The following is a 22,476-nucleotide window of genomic DNA, read 5'->3' as shown; positions in this document are numbered from 1 at the left end:
CTCTCCTTTGTCTCTTCCTGCCCTCTCCCCTGCCCCACCCAGACCTCTCCCACTTTCCAAACATTGTCACCTCAACGTCACCCTTAATCCCCACCCATCAGAGCCCAGTGTCCATGACCTCCTCTCACCTTTCCGGGGAGAGGGGGGAGGTGGGTGAAGGGCTGTGCAGCAGTGCAGTGAGCACGTTCGCCTTGTGGCACCTTGGTGCCCCTTCTGTAGAGGCACCTAGCCAGGAAGAGGACACCAACACTGATGGTCACCTTCTACAAACAGGGGCTGTGTACATCCCCCATGGGAGGAAACAGGCTTGCAGGGCCAATGAAGGACTCATCTGTGCCTGGAGAATCGCAACCATTGGAGTGCTGAGCCAACGGTGCCCTGTGATCCCAGCCCACAGCCAGTGGACCCAGGACTAATCCAAGATAGTGGTTTCCAGGAGGAGAATTAATTCTCAAAGGCGAGTTTAGGTGTCAACGGGTGTCCTGCTCTGAGGACACAGCAAGGAAGATCAAGGAAGTGGTGGCTCCAGTGAAAACCCAGGAGGGGATTCTGCTAAGAAATGTTGGAATTCTGTGTGTCTTAGCCCTGGTCCAGGTGTGGAAGCTGCTGACTGTGGCTCACCGAGCTAATTAATTCTTCTTGCTTTGAAAACTCCTGAAGCGGGCACAGCAGCCAGGGCTCACACACCTGCCAAATCAGATCAAAGTGCAGACTGGGAGCAGGAGGCCTCCTTGCAGACTCCACAAGTAGGGCCAGTGTAGGCCCCACCAGGCTGGGGTCTGGAGGAATGAGGCCCCACCCACCACACAGAGAAAGAGAGCTAAAGTTTGAGAGCTGGATGTTGGTTTGGGGTTTGGGGGTGCTCCAAGCCTTCAAGAAGTCATGGGGGGTAAAAGAAAATAAGCAGTGAGTGGAGGGGAGAACTGGCAGCCTTTCTGTTCTAATACTTTCCCCCTGTCCTATCAGTTCCGACCGACTCTCCCTGTTTGCAGGATTTCCTGTCTCTGGGTCTCCCTGACACCCACTTTCTCTGCTTTCTTTTCTCTGCTGTCACTGCTGCTCAAAGCTGTACCTTGCAATTATCTTATCTTTCCATCTTTCTGCCAGGAAATTCCCGATGCTGAGTTCCCCTGGGATGCTCGCTGGCAAGGGAGACGCAGCACACTCTCTGTGCATCCTGCGTGGAGCTGCAGTCACCTGGGGAGAGGGGATGGGGCTGGAGCCATTAAAGCTGGGGGAGGTTCGGTCCCTCTCTGTGCTGCCACCCACCCACAGGTCTTTACTGCTGCTCTCAGAAGCCTCAAGCTGGACACATTTTGGGTCTGAAAACTCCAAAGAAGAGTAGACAGTGCTCACTGCTGGGACTGTACCTAATGCTACAGCGGCCTTGCTACTTATGACCTCTTCCAAGGAGACAGGATTACTGTGTAGTCAGTTGACAAGCATTTCCTAAAGACCAACTTTGCCAGGCACTATCCTGGGTGCTGAGGATATAGTGATAAGATTATCCTTGGGAAGTCCTTGGCAATCCAATGGTTAGGACTCCACACTTCCACTGTAGGGGGCATGGTGTTTGATCCTTGGCTGGGGAACTAAGACCCTGCATGCCATGTGGCCAAAAACAAACAAAAAACAAACAATATTATCTTTAAGATGTTCACAGTCTTTTGGGGGAGATAAGCAAGACAATCAGTGATGGAGTACAGGGAGGGAGGGCTGTGCAGAGAAAGGATCCCTCCTCAGGATTGGGGTGGGGGAGGTTCAAGGAAGGCCTGAGGGAGAAGGGCTTGAGTAAAATCTTCAGGGATGAGTAGAGTTTGTCAGGTGCAGAAAGGGAAGTGAGGCATAGGAAGGAGAGTACGTTAAGCAGTCTTGAGGGGGACACAACAGCGAAGGACACAGGAAATTTATCCTGCCCAGAGGATGCATGGAAATAGCCCCGCAGTCAGAAGACATGGAGCTCATCCTGACTGCAGGACAAAAGGAGGGCCTCACTTTTCTTGCTTTGGTGAGAATGACCAGCAGCTTAATGTCTAGGAATATTGTAGCTGTTATTCAATGGTTTTGTGAAAGGAGCCACATTCCATGAGAGGCCAGGAAGGGCAAACTCCCAATGAATGTCTCAAGAGAGAGGGGAGGAAGCAAGGATTGCTAGGTGTCCCACTATGATCTCAATCTTGGAGGCTCCCACCCAGTGCCACAGGCTAGGGAAAGGCTCTCCAGTAGCAAAATGGGAAGGCTGGGGCCGAAAGGGATGGTGCTGCAGCCACAACGCTGAAGGCAGAACCCAAGCGTCCCAGTCCTAAACTAGAGGAAGGGTTGGCGGAGGATTCCCAGCTGCTCCACATAGAAGCCTAGATCAGCAGGATGGAAAGAGATCCTAGGTGGCATCTTGTCCAAGTTGCTCAAGACACTGAGTCCCAGGGATATCAAGGGGCTTGTCACACAGTATATTAAAGATTCTGCCCAAGGCGCGGCAGGGGGTGGAGGTGATTCCGTCGATTTCTGCCCTCGGGGACCTCTCAGACTGGCAAAGAAGACTGATTCTTCACAACTAAATATAACCCGAGACAGACTGTGACAGGAGTGTGAAAACTCTGCAGAGACCGGCTCAGAGATGGAGGGGGCTGGGAGACTGGGTGAGTTGGGGGCGGGGGGCAGACAAAGGGCTAAGAGGACTTGCCCAGTGGAAGGGGAGAGGCCCCAGTCTCCTGCCTGGGGAAGGGGGAGTCTTGTCCACCATGCTCCCACCTCCACCCCTCTCATGCTGGCTCAGATCTCTGTTCTGATAGCCCATGGGTGAAAAGACTTCCTTCTCTGACTTCCTGCCTGCCTGCCCAGAGGGATAGGAGGTGGCTGTGGCTTCTGTGCTATCTCGCTGGCACTCACCTACACCTGCTGGTGAGCAGCCAAGCAAGAAAACATTTTCTTTCAAGAACAAGTTCAGGGAAGGGATCACCTGGGCAGATCCTACAGACAGGAACAAGATTGGGAGGCAAGAGCAGGGAAGAAGTGCTAGGGGAACGGGAGATTCTTTCTCAATCCCAAGAGGGGTGATGAACTGGCTTCTGGGGTCACATTAGGGGAGAGAGGATGACTGGGGGAGTGAGAAATAGAGGGAAGGAGGGGTCCAGAATGGCCAAGCTGTGGAAAGCAGGAGAAGGCGGCCATTGACCGCCCCCCTCCAACAACACATTTTACAGATGGGGAATGTGGTGACTCGGTTTTAGGAGGGATGTGCTAATGTGGGGCCCTTCCTGGAGCCTCACCTGCCCATCTCCCACCCTTACCAGGCTGAAGTGGAGCCTACTAATGTGCCAGGAGATATGCTTGATGCTTTACATACCTTTCACATTTAATCCTCAGAGTAATCCTGTGACATAAGTACCTGGATTATCCTTGTTTTACAGAAATAAAAGTGGAGGCTGAAGCAGCTGGTGCAAAATTAGGGAGGGACAGAATCTCAGGTGGGCAGCTGTTCAAGATAACCATGGGAAGCCACCATCTGGACGATCCTGGGACCCTCGCCCATTCTCTCTCCTTGGGTGTACACATATGCACGCGCGCGCGCACACACACACACACACACACACACACACACGTGCACACTATGTTGGTCTCTGCCAGTTCCCAGATAACTCACAAGCTCTTCCCATTTCACAGATGAGGAGACTGACATTCAGAGATGAACGTGACAGGGGTTTATTCCCGGAGAGAGTCTTGTTAAATCCCTTTCCACGTTCCTTGACTCCTGGGGGCCCCTCCCCCAGCAGAGTCCGGGAGCGGGTTGGGTGTGTCCTTCTTGGAAACAGCCCCAGCTCCCGCCCTAGCAGCTTCATCTCTCTGGGACTTCTCCCGACGCGGCACAGGGGCCACCTGAGGGAGTTGTCACTGTGTCAGTGGCCTCCGCTCCTGTCCCCAAAACCTTCCTGGAGCCGCACTTTCGGGGAGGCGCTGTCGCAATTCGACCCAAAGGGCCTGGGGGAAGGGCTCGCGGGGGCGGGCCCGGGCGGAACGCCGGGGCGGAGGCGGCTGCAGGCGGTCGCTAGGTCTGTCTGGGGCCGGTAGGCGATAGTGCTCGCCCTCCTCGCAGCCGCGCCCGGACCTCATGGACGCTCTGTGCGGTTCCGGGGAGCTCGGCTCCAAGTTCTGGGTAAGGAGGTGTCCCCGGACTGAGGGCGCGAACTGGCTAGCCCTTACACAGCCCCGGGGAGACGGCGATGTGGTGCGGGGAGGAGGCCTGGGTGGCACCGCCCAAAGCCTGGTCCCTAGTGGCTTCCTGCCCTCCCCAGCCGCATGGCTGAGTCTGGGAAAGCCAAGTACTAGGCTCCTCCAGGGCTCAGTGGGTGGCATCCTGAATTCAGAAGGTGTCCCAGCTTGCCCCCTCACCCTAGTCCCTCTCTGAGGCTGACTGCAGGAGGCAGAAGAGGCATGTGCCCATCCCCAGATGCTGATAACCCTTCAGTACCTGCCCCATGGACTAGGACTTGGATGCCCACCCCGCACCTTGTTGACCAGGTGCTTTGGGAGGCTGGCTGCACTGGGCTTTCCTCTCCTTCAAGGGATCCTGCTTCTTGGAAAGAGTTCCTTCTTTCCTCTGGGCAAGAGCCGCCAGAGAGCAGGCGATCCTCACTGCCCCAGCCACAGGAGTGAGAGGCAGACCTCACTCTGGAGGCAGGGCCCTACAGGTACAGGGTATCAGGATTTCCTGATCCACCCTCTCATTTTACAGATGGGGAAAGGGAGGCCTAGAGACTTGTTCAAAATCAGTCAGTTAGAGCAGTGTAGAGCTGGGATAGAAAAGTAGACCTTCCGCTTCACACACCAAATCTCTTTCTAAGACATTAGGCTGCCTTTCAGGCTGCTGACTGCAGACTCCCCGCTAGTTCAGGCGCAGTCCGTGTAGACAATCCAAGAGCTTTCTTACAGTTTTCAAAACCTGCTCCCCGCAGCTCCCTTGGTCACCATTGCCACTCTGGGAGGCCAAGTGGTGATGCGTCTCCGTTTTACAGATGAACTCAGATTCGAGGTGGTTATCTGGGCCTGCCCAGCGTAGGCTGCTCTCAGATCAGGGCCTCAGAATCCCAATCTCTAAATCTTTCTCCCATTTGAGGTGTCTGTACAGGTGTACTTGGTATTGTATGTGCCTAGTGTGTGTTATGCATGGGTGTGTGCTTGTGTGGGTGCGTGTGCCTGTGTGTGCACATAAGTGTGTGTATACAGTCAGGAACCCTACCCTTGGTCTGTGTTTGGGCTGGGCTGAGGGGAGTTACCTGGATTTTTAAAATGTGGGGCATTGGAATACCTGTAAAAAATGATTTTGGGGGATCACTCTTTTTCTCTGGGTCACTAATTGGTTCATCAGAGATGGTGTGACTTCTCTGTGGCTCTCCTTCTTGCCCAGCCCCACTGGAACCCCATCTTTCATCCAGTTTGATCCAGTCCAGATTCCAGAGATTCCTCCTTTGGCTCAGGAGTAGACTTCCTCTCACTGCCACTTAAGCCTGGCTGATGTAGCCATGGCAGATCACAGTATCTGAGGTGGCCAAGCAGAGGACCTGTAAATCAAGGGGGCAGATGTGCCCAAGCCTCAAGTGCAAGGGCCCCTTGTTCCTGGGTAGACTGTTAACCCTAAGAGCTTAGGACTCTCCCAGGAACAGACTTTAAGGGACCAGGAGTTGGGGAACTCAGGACTCCTTTCCTGTTCTCAGGCCTTCCATGATACTGTAGAATCCAAGTATCAGAGTGTGGGCATGGAGCAGCCAGCCCAGCCCCTCATTACAGAGCTGGGGTAACTGAAGGAAGGGATTTTTCAAGGTCATGTGACAGTCAGCTACGGATTGCTGGACTGGAAAACAGGACCCGGAGATATGGTTCTAACTTTGCCATTGCCTGACTGTGAACCTTTGGGCTTCTGGACTCCCTGGTCCCTGAATTTGCTGTTGCTTATGAGCTATGTGCGCCTCCTCTGAGAACCCCAGGGTCCATGGGAGTCAGCGCATCTATGTTAGGTCCAAGAGGTGACTCCTTTGAGGTCTCTGAGTGGATACCTCAAATGACAAGGGAACTGACCACTCCTCTTCCTGACTTCAATGTCTAAGTACCTTCCATCTTCCACAGTATCTTCGTGGCTCCTGAAAGCTGTTCCAGGCTGTACCCAGTGTGGCTGGTGACTGGAGGTGGGGTGAAGAAAAAGCAGGAAGGTTCCCAGCTCATGCTCTGAGTGTTTGCAGAGCTGAGACAAGGGAGCAGGGTCTGAGGCCTGGAGGCTGGAGCTATAACCTTAGCTCTAGTTCAGTTACCCAAAAGACCTGGAGCTCAGGGCTCCTCGTTGATGCTGTGCTAGTTTGCAGCTCATATTCATTGTGTGTCAGGCATAGTTGTCCCTGAACCTTTTATCTTTGAGGCCTATGGATGACCCACTTTGTTGGAAGTTGGTTCAGGGCAGCCAGAAAATACTTGAGCCAAGGGTGTAAAGCAGGGGCAAGAGAGATGGTTCCGGTCCCTCTGGGCCACTTGTTTATTCTACCCAGCCTTTTTGCTAGCTTATCCTCCCAGCCTGTTTTTCCACCTGTGAAATGGGGAAATAACCCATCTCCTAACTATCTCACAAGACATATGGAGATCAAATTAAAAACAGAATGTAAAGTGATTTGAGAACTTAAAACTCTGTTGGTAAGATGTTCATGTGTCATGATATCCCTGGGAAGAGGAAAAGAGGAAAAGAGATGAGGTTAGCAGGTCTGGATTTGGCAAGACCTACAGAAAAAGGGCTGGCAAGGCCATTGGGCCAGGAGCTCCCATTTCAGCTGTTTCCTGGGTAATTTGTGGATAAATGCATCTGCCTTAGCCCCAGCTGAAGGTGAGAGTAGGAACCCCAAGGGGACTCCTAATCCCGCTGGACGTGTGCATACGTGCTATGTACTCACATACACGCTGTGTACTGGGTAGTGATTCATCCTTTCTTTGACTCTCTCTCTCACCTCTATTCGCTTTGGGGTGTATTACCAGCATCCTCTGATCATGCTTGGGAGTGTGTGTGGAAATAAATTCCAAGAGAATGAACTGTGGCCAAGTGGCCCAGGGATCATGGATCCAGAGATGCCTCTAGAACAAAGAAGGTGGAAGTGTCCCTTTGATGCACCATGTTGCCTCCTGCCTGGAGGATTACTCTGTTCTGAGCAGTGGAGACAGGAGAACACCCACGTGGTGGTGAGGGTGCACAGAGCAAGGGCCTCCAGCTGTTTGCCCTAAGGAGGTCTTGACTTGTTTGCAGAATTAGCTTTCATCTGATGGCTCCAGCAAGTTCCTGGGAGGCTGATGCAGGCTTAGAAATCCAACGGTCTTAACCAGGAGAGCTGTCCAAAGATGGCACTGACTGCCTGAGCACTAGTGAGCTCCCCATCACTGGGGGCTCAAACACAGGATTAGTAACCACTTGGTGGGGGTGGTGGAAGGAGGAAGGAGGAAGGAGGTGGGGTCCTGCCCTGAAATTCTGCGACCAGCTAGGAAGAGAGAATGTGTGGTCAATAGGAAGCTCACCAGTTCCTCCTCTGAGATTTTCAGACCTTTTCCCCTGACCCTCTCCACACTCTACACATGGAATTACCTAGTAGCAGCTCTTGGCAGAGTCCTGTGGGTCTCCTGCTGGTCAGGCACCATTTTTCACTTTCACTGTTCCCCTGGCTGTTTACTCACCCTAGGGAGGGGCAGGGCTCTAGTCCCTAGACATTCCCTGTGTCTCCTGCTCTGTTCCAGCTAGTGCCACTCTGTTATTCACTAGCTGTGTGACTTTAGGCAAATTGCTCACCCTCTCTGAGTTCCACCTGGGCCTCCTTCAGGTCTAGTTTCTCCGTTCTGATTCTGAGGACCTGAGCCTCAGACTCAGGGGGGTTATGACTAGGCTTCTGTGGACTTTAGGGCTCTGGGATGTCAGGGTCTTCCCTGGCCTCCTCCTGGGTCACTGCACAGTCGGAATAGGTGGCCACCATAACATATGAGTAGCAGAAAAGGCTCTGATTTCAATGTATTTTGATTCTTAAATGAAGATAGTAACCCCCAAAGATTTGGGGAAACTGGCAGAGGCAGGGATGGCTTAGGCAGGTAGGTAGGAGGTGGACACCCCTCAGCCTACTGGACACCAAACTCTACCCCCACCAGGAACCCAGTCCTCCCTGCCAAGCTAGGGGCTCTAGAATCCCTTCTCTCCATCCCACCTGGGGCACCAAAACTGAGCCTCTGAACGTCTGGTCCTGGTAGAAACATTAGGTCCCCAGGCCGGCCTCTCCCAAGCCCTGATGTCCCCGACCTGGTCTGGAGAGCTGGAGACTTAGGGAAGGAAATGAGTCAAGGAAGTGGCACTTGGGAGGGAACTTTGCCAAGTCCGCCTGCTGGTCCTCTCACCAGGAAATGACCTTGGAGCCCGGGACCAGCCCTTAGGGAGGGAGGCCCCAGTGGGGCCTGCCAGCTGACTGGCCGAGGAGGCAGGGTCAGAGCACCTGGGTTGTGTCCACCCTCCCTGGTGTGGCTGACCCAGGGGCACAGATGCAGCAGGATCCCTGTTGGGGTGGGGTTGTGAGACTTGGATGTGTCACTGCTGTGTGTGGGGCCTCCCCTCCCCCACCTGGAGCTGTTCCTTTTTCAGGGCTGGATCCAGGTGTTCCTGGGCTGGGGTGGGTGCTCATGGGGGCTAATCCGTGGACTGGATTTCTCCTTCTAACTGGATAGTCAGGTTTCTAGTCCAGTGGCTCCCAGAATGCCAGCTAGTCTGTTACCCTGTGATGGCAGCCCCTTTCCCTCTGCTCTGTGAGAAGAACCGCAGCAAGGAGGTGGTTTGAGGGCAGAGTGTACGGCTGAAAGGAGATTTTTAATGTTTTGGGTGATCTGGACACAATGTGTTCTATCCCCAGGGTGGTTTGTCATGGTGGAGCCCTGATAGGGACTGAGACTCTGGAGCTGCAAGGCCTGGGTTCAGGTCTGGCATCAGCCCATGTAAACCGGGGCTGGTCACTTTTCAGCCATGAGTCTCAGCTGTTGTGGACATTAAATAATAATCTTGGAACACAGTGGTGCTTAAGTACCCGAAGTTCTTGCTGGTTGCCAAGGCCCTTTCAGAAGCAGAAGGGCCGGCCAGGCTGTGAGCCACAGACTTTTGCCTCCAGACCCAGACCCTTCCAAAGGCTACAGTTAGTGCGTGTGAACAGGCCCATGCCCTTTTTCTGTATCTCCATTTCTGCTGAGATAATGAACTTGTCAGTTGATCCCTTCTCCCCACAACACAGGATTAAGGAAGTAATTACTCTTCTCTCTTGACAGAGCTATCAAAAAGCCTGGGGCGCCCGGGGGCTGGAAAGTCCCTAAAGGCGCTGTGGCAGAGGGCTCTTGGGTCCTTACTGCCACCTGTCCCCTGCTGGGGTCTGTAGGGATTTCAGTCTTGGTGCCCATGAAGGGGCTCCCCGGTATGTGGTCCACTCTGGGCGCCAGACCTTATCAGTCCCGTCCAGCTGTTTAATCACATTGTTAAGGGAGCTGTTGTTGCCGTGGAAACTGTGTGGGTGGCAGTCCGGGAGGGCTGTGGTCTTGGCTCCCAGCCCAGCTGGTGTTCTTCAGAATGGGGATTGGGGGCTGGTGGTTTGAAAAGGGATCACCCATCCTACCCTGTGGGGTTGCAAGGAGTAGTATGAGGTCCATGACCTCCACCAACCCTGTCTTTTACACTTAGCTTTGTTTGGGTCAGAGACCCTCTCGAGAGCCTTGGTGTCAAGGAGAGAGCAGTCTGAGCTCCTGGGCATTCAGCTGCACATATGGGTTTTGGAGGGTAACTTTAACTTTTGTGCATTTATTCTTTCTTTCTTTTGTTCCACAAATGCATAGGAGTGTGGTCTCTGTGCCAGGAGCTCTTCTAGTCAGTGGGGCTGCCTAGCTGGCCAAGCAGAACTAACAAACCGGTCCTCACGGAACACATATTCCAGTGGAAGAAGACAGAAAAATTACAAACATAACAAATAACTCAGTTATATATCCTAGATAGGGATACTATCCTAGATAATGGTGAGGGCTATGGGAAAAGAGGACAGGCTAGCAGGGGTGGGGATGCAGGAGCCAGATGGGGGTTACAGTTCCAGTTTTAATTAGAAAGGTCAGAGTGGACCTCCACAAAATCTGAGATCTGAGCACAAGCTTGCAGGTGATGAGGGCATGAAGCAGCACCACTGCCTTGAGACAAGCGCAGGCCTGACATTTGGAGACCGCACAGAGGGCGGGAGGCAGGTGAGAGAGGGGAGTGGGGAAGCTGAGGTCAGAGAGACCGGGGAGCAGATAATGTGGGTTTCAAGGGCACCCTGGGCTTTTACTCTGAGTGAAATGGGGAGCCCTTGACAGGTTTTAACCAAAGCAGTGGCATGGTGCGTCACTAAGGCGTCTGGCTTAGGTTTTATGAAGACTTGCCTCTAACTGCTGTGCTGAAGGAGACTGCTAGGTAAGCGGCAGGAACAGAAGCAGGGAGACAAGAGAGGGGGTGATGCCACAAATCAAGTGAGAGAGTGGGGTGGAGAGGAGCAGTTGGATCCTGGATCTATCAGGGAGATCCAGGTGAAGATGCCTTTTTATAGATAAAAAGCATTGGATATAATCCTTTCATGTAGTGCAACCTAATAATTTGAAGGTACAATAGACAGGATTTGCTGAAAAGTTGGGTGTGAGTTGTGAGAGACAGAGAAAGAACCAAGGATGACTTGGAGGATTCCAGCCTGAGAGAAGGAAAGCATTGCCCCGCATCAAGGTGGGCAGTTTGGAGGAGGGGCAGGCAGGAGTTCTGTTCTGGACATGCTGTATGCGATGGGTCCTGTCATTGTCTTAGCAGGCTGCTGTGCTGTGCCATGCTCAGTCGTGTCTGATTCTTTGCAACCCCATGGACTGTAGCCCCTCAGGCTCCTCTGTCCATGGAATTTTCCAGGCAAGAATACTAGAGTGGGTTGCCATTTCCTCCTCTGGGGGATCTGCCCGACCCAGGGATTGAACCCACATCTCTTGTGTCTCCTGCATTTGCAGGTGGATTCTTTACCCCTGAGCCATCTGGGAAGTCCTTAGGTCTTAGCAGAATGTCTGAGGTAAATAGATAGTTTGGGGACAGAGGCATGGTCTGGTATGCTATCTCCTGGAGAGGGCTCTGCCCAACGGAGCCCAGGCCGGATCTCCCTGTGGATCAAAACAGTCATCTGGTCCTCCTAAGATCTCTTGATTGTTGCCACAATGGAAGTTTATGAAACCAAAACAAGGTCCCAGCAGCTTCTGCTCTGTCACCTGCTTCCTCCAGTATTGCCCTACTTGAGTCAAGGTGCCTTGTGGTTCATTCTCCCCCCGAAGTGAGCTGGCTGGGATGCTCTCACTACTGCCATTACTCACGCGCAGAGACAGGTTCAGAGAGGTGACGGCACTCATCCACGATTCCACAGCTCCAAAGAGGCAGCCCACACTGGGTCCTCTCCATCAGGGTCTGTTCTCATAGCCACTCCCTGCCGGCCTCAAAGAGCCCTGCCCTTGACCCATCGTAAGGGTAAGTCCTGGTTGTGCCTTTGAACTCAGGCTCCGATCCCCCTACACACGCTCTCCCTCATCAGTGAATGAATAGACCTTGACTGACAAGGTCCATCTGGGCTGCTCCTCGTACCTGACCCTGTGCTGGGAGTTGGAAGGTGTGGGGCAAGAGAGGAGAGGAGTAACAGTAAGGCCCAGTGTCTACCCTGAAGGGCTCACATCGCTGTGGAGAGAAGATATATTCACAGGTGCAGATCCAAGCAGCTCAAGGTGGGAGCGGCTTGGTGTTACAAGGCCTGGGTGTTCCTCCCAGCTCCTGACTGCCAGGTGTCCTTGGATTTGTTGCCAGAGCAAGTGGAACCTGTTTTTTCTTTTGCAAGTCAGGCCTGATACTGTTCCTTTTCTTTTCTTTTGGAATAATGACCTCTTAAGTGCATAATAAAATGCTGCTGAAACATAAAGGGCCTCGATCACTCAGGTAATAGTCATTTGCCTGAGTGCCAAGACCATACAAAACAAAGCAAAGCAAAGCCCCTTGGAGGCTGGGGCACCCCAGAAATGCTTTCTGTAGAAGGTGTAGCTTGAGTTGGCCCCAGAGAGGTCAGCAGTTCACTCCCTCCAGGCCCAAAGACCAGGTGATAGCGTTGGGGATGGCCTTGGGCCAGCTATCGGACGGGTAACTAAGGGATGAGATTAATGGGCTCGTGAAGGGTTAAACAGGGTGTGGCTGCCACTTGAGGGTGGAATGAATCAATACATGGTCCTTTTGTACAATGGACCACGTGTAAAAATGGGGAGGAAGAATCCTCACACTCACCATCGAGGATGACACCCCTCAAATGCAGTGCAGAGTGAAGAAGCTAGACATGAAAGATCTGGGCTGTGTGGTTTCCTTTTAGGCAGGTCCCACGTGGGCAAAATCACATGTTGTTGGAACGCAGAACAGAATTCCCCTGGGATGAGGAGTGGCTAAGAGGAAGCCCAAGAGGACCTTCCAGGCATCAGCCATGTCCTGTTTCTTAATTTAGGTTCTAGTTACAAAAGTGTGTTCAGGGTGTGAAAATTCACTGAGGTGTATACTTAAGCTGTGTGTGCTTTTCTGTAAGTATATTTATTATACTTGGATAAGAAATGTCTTAAACAGGAAAACCATACAGGCCGGGGTGTCTGCCTCCCCCATCTTAGAAGAGCCTGCCCAGGCCTACAGTATAATCCTGCTCCGTGATCCAGCCCTCAGCCATGGGCCAAGTGCCAGTGCTCAGCAAGAGTCTGCTGGTCCTTAGCTTGCATTGCTTGAGTGACTACTGAGTACTGGGTTCTAGAATACAAGATGTATGTGGCACAGCCTCTGCTTTCCAGGGTTTGAGTGAAACTCCCCCAAAGCAGTGTGTCCGTGGACCTCACGCTCCCTAGAGGCAGGAACTGTTTGTCCCACATGTGCCTCCACCCCCCACCCCACCTCCCCAGCCTCCCTACCAAGCCCCTGGTAGGCCTTTACCAGAGCATCATCGAGTGGAAGACATATTCCCCCATCCATTTCCAAAAAAATTCTTAAGTGCAAAGACAAAACGGACGGTGGGGATCTTGTCTGGACTCAGTGGTTCCCAAGGACACAAGACTTTGTGTCAGTGCTAGAACCGGGACAGTCCTATGCAAAATGAGATGATGGGTCACCAGGGCTTTGTTTTACAAAGCTCTCTCCACATCACCTTGTTCCTTTGAGTTCACTCCCACTGAGGGAGGTAGGCGGGGTGGGGGATGGCCTCCCCTATTTTAACAGAGAGGCAGCTAAAGCCGAAAGAGGCCCCCTATCCCTTCCCTGGGAGACTTAGAGAGGAAGTGGACTCTTCAACCATGTGCATATACTGCTTTGATAAAGTAAATTAATTAAAAAAAGGTGGAACTCTAGAATGACAGAAAGCAGACCAGTGGTTGCCTGAGAGGGATGGGCTGCAGAGGGGCGCAAAGGAGCTCGGATAATGGTGGCGTATTTGCTGTCTTTATTGTGGGTAGCGGTTTTGCAGGTGTGTACAACTGTCACTCACTGGACTGTGCACTTTAGAAGGGTGCAGCTTATTGTGCTTAAATTATACGTCAATTAGAGAGAGAAAATATGAGGAAATGAGGAAACTAGCGCCCTTAGCCTCCTGGGAGAGCTCACGCTTGGGACAATGCCTGCTCGTTTGCACACTGAGCCTTTCAAGATCACATGCCTTCCAACCACTAGGGCATGTGGAGCAGCTCTCTGGCCCAGCCCCCTTCCTGGAGCATGAGCCCATTGCTGCCCCTGAATTCTTCTCTCTTTTCCCAGGACTCCAACCTGTCCCTGCACACAGACAACCCGGACTTAACTCCCTGCTTCCAGAACTCCCTGCTGGCCTGGCTCCCCTGCATCTACCTGTGGGCTGCCCTGCCCTGCTACCTGTTCTACTTGCGGGGCCACCGCCAAGGCTACATTGTCCTCTCTCACCTCTCCAGGCTCAAGACGGTCAGAGGCTCAGGGTCTCCTGTGGGTGGGACCGGAACCTGAATGAGTCCCTCCCCCACCCTCAGTGACTGGACTGGGTTCCCCAGCCTCACCCGCCCTGTGCTCAGGGCCTGCCAGCTGGATCTACAGCCCAATGAGATAATCTCTGGGGAAGTTCAGTCAAGGTCTCCAACAATGGTCTCCCCACTCTGGAGAAGCTTCCAGCCAGTGCCCAGCCCGGCCCTTGAGGGCAGGCCTGGGCATATCTGTTGGTTTCAGGACCAAAGGGCCCTCCCCCGGTGGGGAGTGGGGGGGCGGCGGCGGGGGGCTCTCCGTTTCTTTGAGGGTGGAGGCTCCAACCTGCGTCCTGTTCACAGGCCTTGGGCGTCCTGCTGTGGTGTGTCTCCTGGGCTGACCTCTTCTACTCCTTCCACGGCCTGGTCCATGGCTGGCCCCCTGCCCCCGTCTTCTTTGTCACCCCCTTGGTGGTGGGGGTTACCATGGTCAGTGTGGGACCAGGGGATCTGGGTGGGGGATCTCTAGTGGGTTGTGGGATGCTGATGGGGCAACCATGGGCTCCGAGGAGAAGGCTGGACACCTTAGAAGTGGGTAACCCCAGAAACATCTAGCCATGGGGCGTGGGGAGGAATGGAGTCAGGTCCAGATGTGTGCTCTGGCCCAGCACCTGCTGTTCTCCCTGCACAGCTGCTGGCCACCCTGCTGATCCAGTATGAGCGGCTGCAGGGGGTTCGGTCCTCGGGTGTTCTCATCATCTTCTGGTTCCTGTGTGTGGTCTGTGGCATCATCCCCTTCCGTTCCAAGATCCTTTCAGCTTTGACACAGGTAAGGGGAAAAGAGAAACCCGCCAAGTCCACCGCTGTCTAGGGATTGGCCCCAGAGCTCAAGGCACTGTTGGCTCCCAGGCTCCTCCTCTCTGCCTCTTCTCAGCTCCCAGGACCTCCTCTGCTGTTCAGTCCCTTTTGTGTCATTCCTTACTTGTTGCATCTCTGCTGAGAAGCAGGCTGGTGAGCAGGGTGAGAGTCGGTGTAACCAGGGAAATGCAGCAAGAAGAGCCCTTTGCGGCTGCTTGTGGAATGTGGCCACTGCCACCGATGCCGCCACCGTCAAATGCAGTGTTTGTGCAGTGAGGACGTGTGTGCAACCATGAACAATTTTGGCTTCCCTGGAATCCCATTATCTCATTCTCCCCCTTTTTCTTGCCTCCCTCAGTCCCTGATCTTCCTCTTGATTTTCAGTGGTGGGGGGGGGAAGGTGATGTGGTGATAGGAGCACTGGAGATCAATCTAGTGTCTCCCTATTTCTCTATCTCAAGAGAAGTCAGTCAAATGTATTTATAAGAGCACAGGTTGGGAACAATCCAATTACTTTGTGATCTTGGGCAAGTTCCTGAGCCATTTGAAGCCTCAATTCTTCAATTACACAAGGGGATGTAGGTGAGCAGGGCAAGTCTCCACCAAATAGCAGACCCCCTATGATCTTTCCCCTCTCTCAGAGCCCTCTGGGTGGGGGATCCTGGAACCCCCAGGGGCTGACTCCTACACAGAGGGGTCTGGTGCCCCCAAGTCCTTTGGACTACAGGCCCAGGGATCCCCAAGCTATGATGTTGCTCCCCTTTCTCCCCCAGGGCAAGATCTCAGACCCTTTCCGCTTCACGACCTTCTACATCTACTTTGCTCTGGTGCTGTCTGCCCTCATCCTCTCCTGCTTCAGAGAGAAGCCACCGTTTTTCTCCCCCAAGAATATGGACCCTGTAAGTTTTAATGGAGGTGGGTGGTAAAGGCGGTTCCACAGCCCATCGCTCAGCCCAGTCCTTCCAATTCATTCGATCTTGTCACCTCCAGAGTGTGCAAACTGGGGCTTGGAGCAGGAAGGAGGGAGGCACCCTCCTTCCTCTGCTCTGCCTTGAGAGGAAAGATCCTGATTTCCCCTGTCTCACTCCTTTACCTTCTAGAACCCCTGCCCAGAGGCTGGAGCTGGCTTCCTCTCCCGCCTATCTTTCTGGTGGTTTACAAAGTAAGTTTTCTCTTTCCTAAGCCTGGGGATCTGGGGGTGGGGATGGATAGTTGGGGAGTTAGAGAGAGGAACGGGAGCAGGCCAAGAATTCAAGAGCTTGAGGAACTGTGAACCCCGGTGAGCATGGGGCAGGCAAGGGTGGGGAAACCTGTCTGTTTGGGCTGGGGGCTGAGTACAGAAGCCAGGCCTCGTCCAGTTCTGATCCCAGGGCAGGCCATGGGGACAGGCCCAGGGTTCTAGAGGGAGAATTAGTTCCCAGCTCTTTGGTCAGGGATAAGCTTGCAGCTGTCATTTCCTTGGGCATCTCTCAGAGTAGCTAAAGCAGGAGAATTATGTCTGTGACCTTGGTGACAGCTCATTAACCATATTGCACTGAGGAAGCTCCTGGGCTAGGGCTCCATCCAGTGGGTCTATCATCGCTCAGGGCCCAGTCAGCATCAATTCATCAACAGGGCCCAGGAGTCAATGGGGCATCTGAGAAGGAGGGAGAAAGGGCAGAACTTGGAGTGGGAGTCAGTGACCCCCATCTTGCTCACTGTAGGAATAAAGGAGACACTCTTCTTGGCTACTGTCCCCCCAGGGACATCCTCCTGTCTGGAGACCCTTGTCCCCAGGCTCCTAAACTCTGACCCAGTGTGGTGCTGCCTGCCCTCTCCAGGTTGGCCATCCTCGGCTATAGGCGGCCCCTGGAGGAGCGAGACCTCTGGTCCCTAAACAAGGAGGACCGCTCCCAGATGGTGATGCAGAGGCTGCTGGAGGAGTGGAAGAAGCAACAAGATCAGGCAGCGCGGTGAGGCCCCCTGTCTCCCCAGTCCCCGCACCCCTCCACCCCAGCCCCTTCACACAGCCCGGGTCTCCTGCAGGCGAGGGTGGTAGATGACATGGCTGGGGGCGGAGAAAAACACAGGTGCAAGTGGTCCTGGGTGTGCAGTTTAGGCCTGCGTGGGGCCAGCTGGAGAGTGGCTGACACTTTCACAACACTTTCTTTGTCCAAGGGGCTTCCCTGGTGGCTTAGACAGTAGAGAATCTGCCTGCAGTGTGGGAGACCTGGGTTCAATCCCTGGGTTGGGAAGATCCCCTGGAGAAGGGAATGACTACCCACCCCAGTATTCTTGCCTGGAGAATTCCATGGACAGAGGAGTCTGATAGCTACAGTCCATGGGATTGCAAAGAATTGGACACAACAGAGCGACTAACACTCTGTCTGAGGGGTAGTTCTAAGATTAACCCAGTCAGTCTCTGACAGCCCTACTGCACAGGCTGTAATGTCTTGTGTGACAGATGACATCACTGAAGCACTGAGGTTTGAGGATTCACCCAAGGTGCCCTAGTTGGTGGTGGCACGGGCAGAATCCACACCCACCTGTCTGGCCCCTGCAGTCACCACTGAACTGCCCTGACTGACTTGAAGGGTGGGTTCTGGAGACTTCCCTCAGGAGGGGAAAGGACCAGGGGAAGAAGGTTAAGGCCAGCGTCCCCGCGTAATCCCGCCTTTTATGTGGAGCCAACAGCTGGAGGAGATTACCATCTGATCGAGGGCCTTCCCACTGACCCAGGAGTCTGTCTCTGGCTGACTACTCAGACAAAAAATCTGAGACTCCGAGTCCTCCTTCTTCACCCACATCCCCCCCAGGACCAAACCCTTTTGCCTTCCACCCACAGTCTGGGTCCCAGAAGTCCCATGCTGGTTCTGTCTGAGCCCCTGATGGCCGACTGTCTGTGGAGGAGCCAGGGGCCTGGACTCGGTCATCCGTGTCTTGGGTTCATGGCTTGGAGCCTCTAAGACCTAACGGCCTCCAGTCTGCCTGCTGCACCCCGTCTCTGTCCCTTCATGCCACCTCCACTCCCTCCCTGCTCAGCCCCCCAGCGACTAGGCCACTAGCCAGCCCTGCCCAAGTCTCCTTTCTCATAGCATTCTCCCTGGAGCCAGCAGCCCTGGAGAGGCAGATGCTGGAAATTGCTGGGTGTATAGTTCTTGGGGAGCAGTTAAGACACCCCTTCATATATCCTCTAGAACCTGAAGACAGAGTCACTTGGGGATTCTCAGCTGGAAAGTTGCATTGTCTGTTCCAATTGTGAGAGCCAAGAAAGCAGCTCCCCCTCTTACCTGCTGTTCAACAGCCCTGGTGGCCCTTGGCTTCACGGGGCCTTTGTACCCATTCCGACTCACTGTCTTTCTTCCTCGGACCAGACGCCAGGCTGCAGAGGCTTCTGGGAAGAAACTGTCCAGTGAGGGTGAGGTGCTGCTTGAGGGCCGACCCAGGGCCCCGGAGGCCTCCTTCCTGCGGGCCCTGATGGCCACCTTCAGCTCCAGCTTCCTCCTCAGCATGGGCTTCAAGCTGATCCAGGATCTGCTGTCCTTTATCAACCCGCAGCTGCTCAGGTGTGTCCACGCTCCCTCCCGCATGGCCTTTCCTGGGACAAGGGGCTGGCCTGGGGGATGAAGAGTGGGGAAAGAGCCCCAGTCCAGGAACTGGGGGGGCTATCCCCATTTTCTGTGGGACCCTTGGCAAGTGGCAGAGCCTCTGCACCTCCTTTCCCCATTCACATCCAACTTACCTGGCCCAAGTACAGCTGCCAGGCACCCCGATGTATACATTAGCAAACATTCTGTCTTTAAATCCTCCCAACAGTCCTACAGAGGATTTCCCATTTTACAAATGAGGAAGCAGAAAAACAAAAAACAACAAAAAATGAGGAAATAAGAACTCAGAGAAATGAAGTGATTTGACCAAGGGCACACAGCTGGTGGCGATGGATTTGAGTTCAGAGCTCTGAACTCCGGCTTTGGTGCTCTTTCCATTTGTTCCCTGAGTAGCTTGGGCTAGAAGGAGCTCTCAAATGCGGGAATGGGAAGGAGCCCTCGCTCCATTGCTCCTCCATTCATGAATTTGTGCGTTTGCTCATTCAGTGAGTATTTTTTGAGCCTCCAGGGTCTCAGAATAGTGCCAGACCCTAGGTATACAAAGATAAATAAGATATGGTCTTAAAGTCTCGTGGGAGAAACTGGTGTGTAAATCTGTTAGAGCACAGTGTGGGCAGAGGTGTACACAGGTGTCTGAAAAACCCCTCAGGGGCAGGAAGCCAGCCTGGGAAGGGGCAGGGTACTCTTGCCAGCCCAGGGAGGTTATCTAGTTTGGAAGGACAGGCAGCTAACTAACTAGGTACAGAGTCACAAAGGCCTGAGACAGCATGACTCAGGAACTCCAAGTGCTTATGAATGCTAGAGGGAGGGTGGCTGGAGGGAGGGGCAGAACAACACAGGGAGAGAGGGAAAGCTAAGAAAATCCTTGAAAGGTTTGAAGCCAGGGAGGGGCATCTGGCTTGCATCTGGAAGGATCCCCTGCTGGTAGTGTGGGTGGTGTAAGGCAGTGTAGCCAGATGGAAGTGGGCCAACTAGGTCTAAGGAAAGTCCAGGTCAGGAATGAGCTGGATTCAGGAGCTACTCTGGAAATGCGTGCTTGTGTCAGGGAAAGGGAGGGGACAAAGGTGACCTGGGTTCTTGGATAGCTAGAGAAGGATGGATTTTTTTTGTTGTTTTTTTTTTTTGCTGAGATAGTGAACTCAGCAGGAAGAGAGACCTGGGCACAGGGCACAGTGGTGAGCTGCGTCTTCGCCATGTCAGGCCTGAGGTGCTGGTGGCCCCCAAGGGGAGATTGCCAGCTAGAGGGAAGTCAGGGAGTTTTCAGAGTCGTCATGGAAGCCCGGGGCTCCATCTCTTTGGCTTACCCCTCCCAGAGAGGGGCCTTCAAGTGAAGGCCCCAGACAGAGTCCTAGGGCCTTCTGACAGGTATGGGGGAGCAGAAGACTAACCTGGAGGGGCCAGAGTTGGGAAAAGAATCCAGATTGTGGACCAGGGCACAGAGAACACATCCAGGGGAAGCCATGGCCTCCAGTGAAGAGAGCTGACCAGGAAAATAGAGCCTGAGGAAGGCAACATGGAGTTTGTTGGTGACTTTGCCAGAAACAGAGGCTGAGACAAAGGGGAAGGGCCTGAGAGAAGGGTGTCTGCAGTGGAGATAGGGCCAATGAAGGTCTAGAAACTTCCTATAAAAGTTTTTAGTTTCCTAGGGTAACAGAGTCCCACAAACTGGGTGGCTGAAAACAGAAATGTATTCTTTCATGATTCTGGAAGCATGGTCTGAAATCAAAGTGTCAGTGGGTTGGTTCCTTCTAGAGGCTCTGAGTGAGATCTGTTCAGCTTCTGGTGGTGCTGGCAGACTAGACTTCCTTGGCTTGAGACTCATCGCTCCAATCTCTGCCTCCATCTTTGCATGGCATCTTCCTGTGTGTGTGTGTGTGTGTGTGTGTGTCTGCATTTGTGTCTCTGTGTACAAATCTCCCTCTCTTTTCTCTTATAAAGATGCCAGTCACTGGATTCAGGGCCACCCTATTCCAGTACAACCTTATCTTAACTTGACTACATCTGTAAAGACTCTCTTTCCAAATAAGGTCACATTCATAGGTACGAGGGGTTAGGACTTGAGCATGTCTTTTGGGGAGTCACACCCAACCCACAGCAGAAGAGGCCTGGCCATGACTGTGGAGGAAGCTCCATGGGGCCAAGGGGAGGTTTGTCCTTACATGGAAGAGACTTGATCATGTTAGTCGGCCAAGGCACAGAGCTGCCAATGGAGAGGAGGTTCCTGAAGATGAGGCGAAAGGGAGCCAGTGATGAAGCATGCTTCTGAAGAGGTGGGTGGGATCTGGGGTTTAGGGGGCAAAATCCAGCGTGGAAAGTCAGAAGGACGCCTCCTGTCCTGAGGCAGATGGAAGAGGGTGAATGTTTGCAGGGAAGTTTGTAGTTGGCAGGGAGTTCTCAATGGAAACAAGTAAGTGGGCCACTGCTGAGAGAGGTGGGGAGTGAGGACAGATCAGAAGGTAAGAGGTGAAGAGGACTGTGGGAGAGGAATTAGATTAGGGTCCTGGAGAAGATCAGTGGGCAGCTCTGGGGGCTGCTGATATTGAAGAGGATGGATTTCAGTGGCGAGAGTCTGTGTAGTCATGCACTGGAGTTCAGAGCCCTCAGCAGTCCAAGAAAAGGTGAAGGAAAGTCTAATCAACGGACATGCGGCATTACTTCCTGCCACATGGTCCAAGGAGGCAGAACAGGCAGGCCGGTGAGGTTGGTGGCCAGAGCGTAACAAAGAGGTGGGTGGAGGGAGGCCATGGTAGATGGGAGAGGAGGTGGAGGCAGAAAGGAGTAAGGAGACAGAGTCTTGCACCAGCTCTGGGCTGATTCTCGTGGTCTGGGTTGGGGCTGTGGAGGGCCAGCAGCCTCCAAATGAGAGGCTCGAGAGAGTGGAGGCTGAGGGGCAGGAAGAGAGCAGCAGTAGGGGGAACAGCCTAGGGGAGAGTCCCCACCCTTATTGTTCTCTCCTCCGTTTGCAGCATCCTGATCAGATTTATTTCAAACCCCACGGCCCCCACCTGGTGGGGCTTCCTGGTGGCCGGGCTGATGTTCGTGTGCTCCGTGATGCAGACCCTGATCTTACACCAGTATTTCCACTGCATCTTTGTGATGGGGTTGAGGTTTCGCACGGGTATCATAGGTGTCATCTATAGGAAGGTCAGCTGGAGCAGGAAATGAGGGGCTGGGGAGGCCAGCCCTGGGGAACTTCGAAGAGACTCGCACGACCAGTCCATCAGCCAACTGTCCACCTGCAGGCTCTGGTCATCACCAATTCAGTCAAACGTGAGTCCACTGTAGGCGAAATTGTCAACCTCATGTCAGTGGACGCGCAGCGCTTCATGGATGTTGTCCCCTTCATCAACCTGCTGTGGTCAGCACCCCTGCAGATCATCCTGGCAGTGTACTTCCTCTGGCAGGTGACTCTTGACCCCTGATCTCTGCCTCCTTCCTCTGACTTCTCCTTCCTTCAGATGGGACAAGAGAGAGTTATTCTGGGTCACGAGAGGGGTGGGGGACAGAACTGTGAGGATGCTGGTGTCTGCAATCAAGTCTTTCCAGCCTATGAGATTGTCCCTCTCACAGAACCTAGGGGAGGGAAGAGGGACTCGGAGACAAGGTGGGTGTGACTCTGGTTGTCATTGCCTATCTATCTGTATTTCCTCTCTGTGTGTCTGGACACCCTTCAATGGCTGCCTGTTTGTCCCTATCTGTTGTCATTATCTGATGGCTGGCTGTTTCTGCAAATGTTTTTGCAATTTTGGCTTTATCTGTATGTCTGCTTTTCACTGTCCATCTGTTTGGCTGACCACTAACTTTTGCTTCAGGCCCATCCCCGCATTTCAGGTCAATAGGCTTCTGTCTGTTGGGCTCTGTCTATACACTCTGCATATGTGTCGGTGTGTCTAATCTACGCATCGTGCGTCCTCAGAACCTGGGTCCCTCCGTCCTGGCTGGAGTTGCTCTCATGGTCTTGCTAATCCCGCTCAACGGCGCTGTGGCTGTGAAGATGCGTGCCCTCCAGGTGGGT

At 53.4% G+C, this 22,476-nt stretch overlaps 1 protein-coding gene across 6 annotated transcripts in view; it reads left to right on the top strand.

Moving 5' to 3' along the window:
• The first annotated feature begins 3,836 nt into the window (after positions 1-3,836).
• The window catches only part of ABCC3 (ATP binding cassette subfamily C member 3), a 48,254-nt gene continuing 29,614 nt past the window's right edge, over positions 3,837-22,476 (top strand). For 2 of the 6 annotated variants that reach the window (XM_070773273.1, XM_070773274.1), the window contains exons 1-11: positions 3,842-4,153; positions 13,847-14,023; positions 14,380-14,505; positions 14,708-14,845; positions 15,648-15,773; positions 15,975-16,036; positions 16,695-16,826; positions 18,228-18,419; positions 21,428-21,605; positions 21,704-21,865; positions 22,378-22,470. In XM_070773273.1, the coding sequence (XP_070629374.1) occupies positions 4,109-4,153; positions 13,847-14,023; positions 14,380-14,505; positions 14,708-14,845; positions 15,648-15,773; positions 15,975-16,036; positions 16,695-16,826; positions 18,228-18,419; positions 21,428-21,605; positions 21,704-21,865; positions 22,378-22,470 (1,431 nt within the window). In that variant the 5' untranslated portion in view covers positions 3,842-4,108. Of the gene's footprint in view, positions 4,154-13,846; positions 14,024-14,379; positions 14,506-14,707; positions 14,846-15,647; positions 15,774-15,974; positions 16,037-16,694; positions 16,827-18,227; positions 18,420-21,427; positions 21,606-21,703; positions 21,866-22,377; positions 22,471-22,476 lie in introns of all 6 variants that reach the window. The other 4 variants (XR_011562034.1, XM_070773272.1, XM_019981097.2 and 1 more) reach the window with 4 other exon arrangements.

This window comes from Bos indicus, chromosome 19 (assembly GCF_029378745.1).
Source record: "Bos indicus isolate NIAB-ARS_2022 breed Sahiwal x Tharparkar chromosome 19, NIAB-ARS_B.indTharparkar_mat_pri_1.0, whole genome shotgun sequence".
In the NCBI taxonomy this organism is placed as follows: Eukaryota; Metazoa; Chordata; class Mammalia; order Artiodactyla; family Bovidae; genus Bos; species Bos indicus.
This window is presented reverse-complemented; position numbering and strand designations above follow the sequence as displayed.